At 35.2% G+C, this 11,053-nt stretch overlaps 1 protein-coding gene and 1 long non-coding RNA gene across 2 annotated transcripts in view; both read left to right on the top strand.

The window, feature by feature from the left end:
- Window positions 1-1,333, top strand: part of LOC149799168 (uncharacterized) — a 2,057-nt gene extending 724 nt beyond the window's left edge. Inside the window, exons 2-3 of the long non-coding RNA XR_016420877.1 lie at window positions 1-79; window positions 1,281-1,333. The exon at window positions 1-79 is cut by the window's left edge and continues 136 nt beyond it. This is a non-coding gene — a long non-coding RNA (uncharacterized LOC149799168). The remainder of the gene's footprint in view (window positions 80-1,280) is intronic.
- A 314-nt stretch (window positions 1,334-1,647) lies between these two features.
- On the top strand, window positions 1,648-9,774 carry LOC149799167 (zinc finger CCCH domain-containing protein 13-like). Its single transcript, XM_089958147.1, has 5 exons — window positions 1,648-1,675; window positions 2,453-2,551; window positions 3,856-4,080; window positions 5,623-5,855; window positions 8,350-9,774. Exons 1-5 carry the CDS (start codon window positions 1,648-1,650, stop codon window positions 8,497-8,499), a joined length of 735 nt encoding a protein of 244 aa, XP_089814273.1. The 3' UTR covers window positions 8,500-9,774.
- The last annotated feature ends 1,279 nt before the right edge of the window (window positions 9,775-11,053 follow it).

The raw sequence follows: 11,053 nt of genomic DNA, 5'->3' as shown, positions 1-11,053 counted from the left end.
AAGAACTTCTTCTGAGCCTTGAGGATAGAGCCTCGATTAAGTCTGGCAAAAGTGGAAAAGAAAAGCCCCAAGAAGAGAGGTTTAAATCTTACATTTACATTATCATTCATAAAATTACAGGATTATTACTCTAGAGATCTTTATGACGTGGCACATTTTGCTAGCTTTATGGTTTATATCATGCTCTGTTATAACACGAATTTGAATATAACACGGTTGTGGCATGGCTTCCGGAATTTTATATACATGTATTTTTCTCATACACGATAAAAAAATCTTTCTTAAAAGTTTGAAGAAAAAAAAAACATAAAAAGTTTATCAACACTTTGGGGAAGAAATTCCGCATGAATAATCCAAGACGATTGTTACGTAGCTTCTGAAAATTTATGTGTTCTTCTCGTACACGAAATAATAGGTTTTTCTTCTTAAAAGTACAAGAATTAATGTGTAAAAAGTTTGGTGGGGTGGCTAACCTTGAAGGATAATTTTGGGCTTAAACTCATCCGTGCCTAGGGATTCTGGCTGTATATAGGTGGTGAAAGCTGGTTGACCGGGGGGGGGGGGGCACACAAGAGGAAGATCTCATTAACTGTGTTATGAATTATGGTTGTTGTGATATCATGTATTAAGGTAGATTTGATATCATTTATTAGGGTAGATGTAATACCATTTTGCTGTGAAATTAGAAATCAAGGTAGCTAATATACAGTGTGGAATTGTAGCGTGTAAAACAAAACTATGATCATCTACTTCAGTTCTCATTACACTCTTAGAAGTGTAGTTCTATGTTCCAGAGCTCTTCTATGAGTGTATAGTGGCAGTGTTGATGAAAATTTAAAATTAATTTAAATTAATCCTGGGATAAAACTTTTCAGTTTGTATAGCTGATGCTAGTTCACCTTCATATATGGCCACCACAACTTCTCCAAAGTGGCTGAATAGCATTTGATCATATTTTGCAGAAAGCATTCTGGCCAGAAGACATATATTAATATGTATGTTGATTGACTAAAAACAGAAAATTCTCGAAATATCATCATCTCCAAATCGTTTGAATAGAATTTGAAACTGGAATGGACATTTACTTTTTTTGAGAGGGAATTTACCCTTAAAATATATTGCAGTGTATTGAATTCATTTTGACTTTGACTTCCGGGTCTTCAGTAGGAATATACATGTTTACAACTTGTATCCATTTTTTTTTTCTTCTCATGTACATCGGAACCTGTATAAAAATAATAAGACATGCTGTAAATACTGTTCTTTCACTGTTTTACCAGGAGCAGAACGGGGTCAGTTGGAGCCAAGTCACTGGACAAAACAGACCAACAAGGCAAGTTTTATCAGCCCTTGCACTCCTTCATATGTATATTGATGTATTGTGAAATTCTAACTTGTGTTATGGAGTCTATCATTGGAAGGGAAGTAATGTGTTTCAAGGCCATATGACTTTAAATATCAGTATGTATTTTTATTTTGCTAAATGATATTGTAAATATATGCTGTATTAAATTGTGCCAGAGGATACATAAATTGGTAAAGAACTTACCAATGGCATTGAGATTGTATGTCACTCACGTGTGCTGACATCACTGCTAGATGTAGTTGAGTGTTATGCATTACTCATCAAGGTGTGCATCCTCATACATGCCTACATCAGTGTCAAGTGATCAAGGTGTGCATCCTCATACATGCCTACATCAGTGTCAAGTGTAGTTAACCGTTGTACTTTCACAGTAAAAGTACTACACTTGACAGTTATACCATTGATATTTATTTGTGCTAAAATTTCACAGTGATAATTTAATAAATTATGAGTGCTTAATTTTCTTGCTGAAGTTGACATTGTCAGATGTATTGAGGACCATCTAATTGAAATTGGCCATTTGATCTGTGTGAATTTTCACGAAGGCCCCTCTATCAAGTATAAATTTTCTCCATGGCATACATTCAGCTGTGTTGAAAATCCATTTTTTTTTCTCTCACCTTTTTGACTTAGTTTATACTTAATTCTGTCACTGTGATCAGTTTGCACTAGAGCACCAAGGTGATTTTTTTTGTTTTCCGCAAACTACATCATTGGAAACAGCATGCAATACTAAACTTGACCCCCTGTCTATCTATAGGCCCCAGATCAATGGTTTTCAATTGGTTTTAGGTTTATTGTATGAGGTGTTTGCCTTTCTCTGACCTGAATATGCAGACTTCTCTATATATTTCCCCAAGTAGATCTACCCATATTGAAATGTTCATATACAGACTTCTCCATACAGAACTTCCCATATACTTCTCAATGCAGAATTCACCCGTCTTCCCTATGCATACTTACCAATGCAGATCTCCCCCTATACAGCCTTCCCCATATGCAGTCTTCTCCATACAGACTTCCTTGTTCACCATTTGATAAGGTAGCACATTGTACTAATCAAACATGTTCTTTGATCTCTTTCAGATGATGATGAGAATGAGAGCCTATCTTATGAGGCAATTTCCTCAGAGGAGGGAAGCTTACTTGGTGATGATGAAACGGCATATAGTAAACAGAAGCAAAGTAAGTAAATGGCAAGCGGCTCTTGGCCATCTTTTGAACCTCTGATATATTGGCCTCTGTCTTTATCGTGCATGTCTTCTTTTGTGGTAAAATCAAAGAAACAGATGCCTACGCTGTTACGAGTTTCACCAGTCACTTCCCACTCCTTGGTGCATTCATATGTACCATATTTTCTGATATATTAATCCGGTCCAACTGCAAACAAAATGGGCCCTGATGTGCAATCATATATGTGACAAGAACAGGGTCTGTATTATTTGATTGTAATACTTTGTCTTAACAAAATGCATAGACCCAGATCTGCATATAATTCACCAGCAGATCAGGGTTTATGTTATTTCTACTGATTAGGCTTAACAAACTACATTGACAGAGATCTGCAGTCAAATTATGCAATGGCAGATCTGGGTCAATGTATTTTGCAGACAGATCTGAATTGCATGCAAGTATATACGGTAAACAGTCATGAATGAATCTTGGCACATGTACATAGAGAGGCCATTGTTATTATTATAGGGGATGTTAAATATATATTTGATGTCTCATCTTGATAACAAATAAAAAAATGTCACTGGAGCTTTGGAGGTTTAATGCATTCTTTTACCTTGTATTTAAAGGATTTTTTCTGTCTTATTCTGGCTTATAAACTCTTAATTTATATGGAAATAATGTATAATATGATCTGTTTACTTCTTTAATCTTGAAAAAAGTATCATTTAACACATTTCACAGATCTCTTTTAAATTAATTTCAAAATAGTTTCAAAATTTTCTCTTTTAAATAGTGATAAAGTAATCATTGATATAAATAAAGTATTCATCATTAAGAATGATTTTTATTCATCACTGAGGTGCATATGCATATCTATATTTATTATATACTCAGGTCTTATGCAAATGCTTGGGATAAACTAGTCAATTTTTCTATAATTGGGCATTGCTAAGCAAATATAGAACAATAAAAAGTAATTTTATTACATAAACTTGATGTCACAGAAGGTCCATCCTGATCACATTAATCTATTTATTTTTCATGATTCAGTAATAAAATTTGTTTGTAAAATACATGAATTCGTGTTAAATTTGTGAAAATGAATTTAAATGCAATTTTTTATTTAATGAATGAAGTTTTATAATTCAGACACTGTAGTGTTTGCACTGTTGGATTTTGTGGTCATGCCCAAAGTAAATGGGGTTCTCAAGCTAGCCTAAATGTACTTCAGCTGCACCCACAAAATCCAATAATACAAAACACAATAATCAGTAAATTTGAAACAGTTACTTAGATTGATAATGAATTTCCAGAGGTAGCAGTAGATGCCTTGGACCTGAACTGGACAAGTCTGCTACAGGATAATCGTCCCAAACCATCCTCTGGCTCATCTTGCAAGCGCTTCAAACCTGCCAGTATATTCTCCAAAATTGGCATATCTAAACAGTATGCTGGTGAAGCCATCTTTAATCAGTTGGTTTCAGCCTGTCAGAAACAGTTGGAGGAGGAGAGGGAACAGCACAGTGCTGAATTAGAAGGTAAGCTTGCTTAGGCATTTTATTTATACAAAATTTGGCAAGAAATTTGATTAAATTCATGGTGTATGAAAATAATGTTGAGGTGCATGGTGGTATGATGGTTGTATATGTGCACACAAATAGGTAGGTTGTAGGTAACCAGATAGGTAGGTGATTAATAGCAATCTCACTGATCACATTTGTATTTTGATGTTTATATGTAATTATCACTGTGTTTATGTCCAGCATTTTGTCTTCTCCAAAACTATTTCCATTACATTGTCTTCTCCAAAATTGTCAGTGACTTATGTCCATCACTTTGTCATCTCCACAACTGTTAGTGATTATCTTCATCATGCTCCGGTAGCCTAGTGGTTAGAGCGAGTGGTCATGGGTTTGATCCCTGACCGAGTCATAACAAAGACTTACAAAAATGATGCTTGCAGCTACCTTGCTTGGCGCTTAGTATTAAGAGGTTAGTGTTAGGACTGTCTGCAGCATGATGCCCCAGTGATAGACATCACTGTAAACTGCCACACTGCAGACATCTTAGCGATATGACTGAAAAATTGTTAAAGCTACGTACAAAAATCAAAATGACACACACACTGTCTTCAAACTTGTCAGTGTCCATTAAACTAACCTTTCCTAAGTTGTCATTGATTATGCCGATCACTCACAACTGTAAGTAATTATGTCCATCACTCCATCTTCTCCAAAACCTTTTAGCTGGAAATTCAATAAACCTGCCAGTTTATTTGACAATATGGTAATCAAGTGGAAGAAGTCAATATTGTTGAACTGGTTTTGCTGGAAGCTCAGTAAAGTGATCACATTTTCTTCCATATGTGTGTCCATTTGTTTGTATGTCCATTCTTGCAGTAGATTAAGGCCATTGTTAAATCTTTTTAGATTAAATCCATTGTTAACTTTCTAACTCAGTAAAACTGTACCCTAGTGAAAATAAAGGAAGCAGCTTTCGTTTTTCATGCCTTCTTTGTGGTTTGAGAGGAGATAAACAGATCTTGATGCACAAAATTTAAATCACAGAGGTCTTTAAAATATTTTATGACAGTTTATATATTAATTCTTAACTGGAATGGCATGCTGTGTGTAGTGGATATTGTCTTATTGCTGCCCTTGGGTAACACTTGTGTGAGGGTGGCTTTATATTATCATGTGAGTTGGTGAGGTGGGAGAGGATCTAAAATAATACTGTTTTAAATCAGGGAGTACAGCTAACCACAACTTGCTCAATAGTTGCATTTGGAAGAGAGGTTGCATAACTCAAAATTGTGTATCCCAAAAGTTTTGGTTTCACTGTTTTTAATTTTAATTTTAAAATAATTTAATTAATTTTTAGTTTTAACAAAAAAAGTAGTTAGCCATCGAGCTGCTTCAATGATATTTTTAATTGTGAAGTTGTTCATTTTCTTTCTTGCTAATACACTTGGTTGAGGCCTAATGTTTCGCATTGAAAGTGATCTTTATTGACTTCATACAATGATCAGTTCATTTATACAAGGCTAAATCTTGCTAATGAATTTCTTCTGATTTCTTAAGAGGAAGGCAAGATAGCCCACGAAGAAAAAGAGGAGGCTGAGAAGAAGAGAGAGGAAACTGTGGAACCCAAACCATCCTTTGTGCTTTACCATGACATCCCAGCCTTCCACAGTGCAGCATTGCAGAAGCTCAAGGAGAGGAAGCAGTTATTGCATAACATAGGACCATACAGGAAGGCATTAGTGGCAAGGCAAGACCTGGAGATCAGGAGACAGCTGTGCAAGGTTGACAAGGTATGTACTCTCTCTGTCTGCATATCAGCAGATAGTAAGGCTATATTATCACTTTTCTGGCGCTTTTTTCCCCGATCTACTTCAACAATTTTAGAGAAAGATTTTAGATATAAAATATTTTGGGAAAACAATACATAGAAATTGGTACATATTGGTACTTTTGGCAGGCAAAACAGTGTTCCATGAACTCTTACAAGCCTCTAATAATAAAATCTCTCACTAAAACCATTGACTATGGAAATTATCATGGTCCCTAAATCAAAGTTCTCTATTCAATTCTCAGTCTTATAGAATAGACTAAGCAATCAAAAGAGTATTCTCTAACAAAATTGCCCATATATATTCTGTTGACATTTTATGTTAAAGCTGTTGTTTCCAAAGAAGAAATATCTACATAAAGAATCACAGTTTGTCAGTGTTTAAATTTTGATTTCTCATGAGATTAGATTGTTTCAGCTTAATTAGTAGATTGAACAGAGACTGTGAAAGGCTATTGAATCCTTCCTTCCAAAGAATGCCAGAAATAATGGTTATTTTATTAAAAAATTTCCATGGGGTAGTCCCAGATATGTCCCACTATGTTGGGTACTTGCAATGTTATACAGGCTGAATGATTAACCAGTCAGTGCATACTCTGTAATGAAACCATAGATTCAGCAGCTCATGGTCTTAACCTGAGGTTTAAGTATTACCACTGTCTATTATTACATCTAAATCATTTCTTTGTCTGGTATTCATCAGGGTCAACACAAATTAAGTTCAGAATTTGTACTAGATTAATTAAACTGGATGTCTGTACATCTTCATTATTAACACATTCTTACAAGAAATGTTCACTGACCTAAATTTGACAATTTAGTCGATATGTTAGGTTTGCATATGTTTAACTCATGACCAAATATGTTTTGTCAACCTGTATGCATACTGTTATACCACAAACCATAACACTTAGTGAGATGTATTGTAATGATTACTACACCCTGATCACAAAAGTTGGTCACTTGTATGCTTTACCAAGCTGGGTTCATTTTTTGAATCAATAAACTTAATAATCATATACATTTCCTTTAGTACCACAGCTGTACAAAAATAAGCCAGTGTACCCTACATCTTGCATTTTCTTGCCACAGGTGAAGCTTTTACATTTAGCTCATCACCAAATAGGTTTTCATATACTGTCCTATCTAGAACCATGAAAACTTGTGAGAGGATGCATCCCATTTCAGAAATGGGTCATTGTTGCCAGTATTTTACACTTGGTTCTATTTTGTGTTTGATTTTCGTTGATAATGATATGCATCCCTATCACACCCATACAGTGTAAGAAGTTGATTGTGACCTGTTTAAATTTTACTTGCTTTAGTCACGTTTCTGCATTTAGTCCATGAGTTCTTGGCATCCTATATGCATACTAGTATGTCAAGAACCATGAAATTTCATGATGGGATGCATCTTGATGAATAAGAAGCCCTTATTACAAAAAGAGGTTTCTGTGACCTACATCTTAAGCTTCTCTTAGTTGTATTATTTTTAATGTTCATTTATTGTGTGCTGTTTGTGCTCGAATGATGAAACATGTTAACTACATGCACCTGTGTTAGTACTACACCTTTACAAAGGACACTGTGACCTACATTTTAAGATTACTAAAGTAGGTTAAATCTGTGTATTTGGGTCAGAACTAAAAAGCCACAGTGGCTCAATGAATGAGTTGTTTGTTTTCAATCTCACCATTAACTGTTTAGATATTCTTATATGTCCTTAGGCAAAGCACTTCAGTTGCCAAGGCACAAGGTAACCTGCTTGTGTTGCTGTGCTATAATTCTTTAAATCAAATCACTTTACCATATGCATCTTGGCCTACACAGAAGGCTTTTTCTAACCAATGCAGTTGGAAAAAGGACACTTTCCTGCTTAATGAATATGCATTGGATATTGTGATAGGTTACCTCAAAAAGTTAACTCTATAGTATACATGTGATTGAATTAAATTAGTGGACTGGATGCTGTTCATGTCAGATGTCAGCTGTTCTGGCTAATTGAGGTCCAAGCTTGTGCATAAACTTCGTTGTCACTATCTATAAAGACTCAAAGCCAGTGACAATCACATGGTAAAGTTTCTCATCCAATTTCAAGAAAATGTTTTGAATGTGTTGGTATCATCAAGGTCTTGGGAAATTTGATTATGAGGATGGATTGTGCATTTTACTTACTCCTTTGTCTTTGGAATAAGTTTCATCAGACTATTGCAAAATCAGTCATAATTGACCTGATATAAATGTAGGGAGAAAGCTTACCTAACTATATATTTTTATCAGTAATAAAAAGGCCTGTTTAGTGAAATGGTCAATTGTTGTTTTATATAAACTAGGTGAGTGGTATCAATCACATCAGTGCCTCATGCTTTCTGTTGCTAAAGACAAGTAACAAGTGGGATTGTCTGTCTTAACTAGGTTATTTTAAAGAGTGATAAAATCATCTTTTACCACTTCAGGTAGTCGAGCAGCCTCCAGTATACCCGACCCAACAGTTGGATACAGACCTGTTTAAACTAGGAGTGCAGCTCTTCAAACAAGCAAGGAACCAGTCTGAGAGACAAGAGATGGCAGCTGCCATTAAGGCTGAGATCATATGCAGTTCATGATGAGATGACTGGCAGTTCCTGAGTGTTCTTGTGTGCATTTTTACATCACATCTGTCCTATTGGTTTCCAGTATATAGCATTCAGTGGCATATGTTTAGGAAGCACAGAACTGGTTCAGAAATATATGTGTGTAAAAGCCAGTTGGATTGTAAGCAGGCATAGAACCAGTACACAAAGCAAAGAGAACATCATTTGCAGCTGTTGGTGTTGAAGTCTGTTATCCCAGTACATCTCGCATCATATGTATTTGACTTTCGTAATTGTTAGGATTATTTGGGTTGGTTGGTTAGACTTCTATTTTGTGATGTAAGCTGTATTCCAAATTGATGAAATTTGATAAGTGAGTGAGTAGGGTTTTTTATATGAAAGTTAACCCTGGGCCAGTCTCTCACAAGTTACAGACAACAATAAGGCAAGATGGAAAAGACATTGATAAGTTTACCAAAAGTGGACAAACATCATCAGCAGGGAAGGAGTATGTGATAAATAAGGCAGAATGCAAGGAAGAGTGACAGTAATCTGGTAACAATGAATATTCAGTACTTTAGAGACCTAATTATGTCAACAGCATGGAGATACTCTTCCTCAGGCTCATTGCTTTGGAAGTTGTTGAAAATTGCTCATTGAGATTCCTTATCATGTAAGAAATAATGGCCATACATAATGTCCTGTGTGCTGACATTTACTGGAACACCAAGGAATGAGTTTAAACCTCAAGGTGCAAGTCTTCCCTCATACTCCAGCAAACATTTGCCTACAGGATACAGCAAAAATTTGCACACAGCAATCCATCTATAATTACTACATTGTATTAGCAATAAGTATGTGGAGTTGGAGGGATGAGTACTGTAAATTCCTTTCTTTAGCTCATATGTGTAAGATGAATACTGTAAATTCCTGTCTTCAGCTCATATGTGTAGGTTGAGTACTATAAATTCCTGTCCTTAGCTCATCTATATAGGATGAGTACTGTAAATTCCTGTCTTTAGCTCATGTGTAGGATAAGTACTGTAAATTCCTGTCTTTAGATCATATGTGTAGGATGAGTACTGTAAATTCCTGTTTTCAGCTCCTGCATGTCCAGAATTTAAATAAACTCGGTGTACATATTTTTAAAATCCAACATTGTATAAGACAAGAATATTGTGTTTTTTTTAGAAGATAAATATGAAATTGTTCCCTTGAAGACAATACTGGGCTTCTTCAAGGAGCATTCAAAATGATCTCTAAAAACATTTAATGTAAAATAGAAATAATAAATATATTGATTTTAAAGTATTTGTTGCCTCATTTTGTACTGAATTAATGATTTGTATTATTAGTGTTTTGCCTTCAGCTCATTCCGTATCCTTTACACTACAATTGCCCCTTTTTCATCCAATACACTGTATCTGTCCATTCATTACATTGTGTCTGTTCATTCAACATCTGTTGCACTACATACATTCATTCAACATCCAGTACATGGCATTACTTATTAAGCATTCATTACAATGCATCTGTTTTATTCAACATCTGTTACACTGCATCTATTCATTCAACATCCATTACACTGCATCTATTCATTCAACATCTGTTACACTGCATCTATTCATTCAACATCCATTACACTGCATCTACTTCTTCAACATCCATTACACTGCATCTATTCATTCAACATCCATTACACTGCATCTACTTCTTCAACATCCATTACACTGCATTTACTTCTTCAACATCCATTACACTGCATCTACTTCTTCAACATCCATTACACTGCATCTACTCCTTCAACATCCATTACACTGCATCTGTTATATTCAACATCTGTTACACTGCATCTACTCATTCAACATCCATTACAATGCATCTGTTTTATTCAACATCTGTTACACTGCATCTACTCATTCAACATCCATTACACTGCATCTACTTCTTCAACATCCATTACACTGCATCTACTTCTTCAACATCCATTACACTGCATCTACTTCTTCAACATCCATTACACTGCATCTACTCCTTCAACATCCATTACACTGCATCTGTTTTATTCAACATCTGTTACACTGCATCTATTCATTCAACATCCATTACAATGCATCTGTTTTATTCAACATCTGTTACACTGCATCTACTCATTCAACATCCATTACACTGCATCTACTTCTTCAACATCCATTACACTGCATCTACTTCTTCAACATCCATTACACTGCATCTACTCCTTCAACATCCATTACACTGCATCTGTTTTATTCAACATCTGTTACACTGCATCTACTCATTCAACATCCATTACAATGCATCTATTCATTCAACATCCATTACACTGCATCTGTTTTATTCAACATCTGTTACACTGCATCTACTCATTCAACATCCATTACAATGCATCTATTCATTCAACATCCATTACACTGCATCTACTTCTTCAACATCCATTACACTGCATCTACTTCTTCAACATCCATTACACTGCATCTACTTCAACATCCATTACACTGCATCTACTTCTTCAACATGCATTACACTGCATCTACCCATACAACATCTGTTACACTGCATCTACTCA

Source organism: Sinohyriopsis cumingii, chromosome 5 (genome assembly GCF_028554795.1).
Source record: "Sinohyriopsis cumingii isolate HCF-2022 chromosome 5, ASM2855479v2, whole genome shotgun sequence".
In the NCBI taxonomy this organism is placed as follows: domain Eukaryota; kingdom Metazoa; phylum Mollusca; class Bivalvia; order Unionida; family Unionidae; genus Sinohyriopsis; species Sinohyriopsis cumingii.
This window is presented reverse-complemented; position numbering and strand designations above follow the sequence as displayed.

Coding starts and splice junctions, on each gene's coding strand:
- LOC149799167 (XM_089958147.1), top strand. CDS start 1,648: ATGCCTACATCAGTGTCAAGTGATCAAG. Junction 1,676..2,452: donor ATCAGTGTCAAGTGATCAAG/GTGTGCATCCTC, acceptor GATCTCTTTCAG/ATGATGATGAGAATGAGAGC. Junction 4,081..5,622: donor GCACAGTGCTGAATTAGAAG/GTAAGCTTGCTT, acceptor TGATTTCTTAAG/AGGAAGGCAAGATAGCCCAC.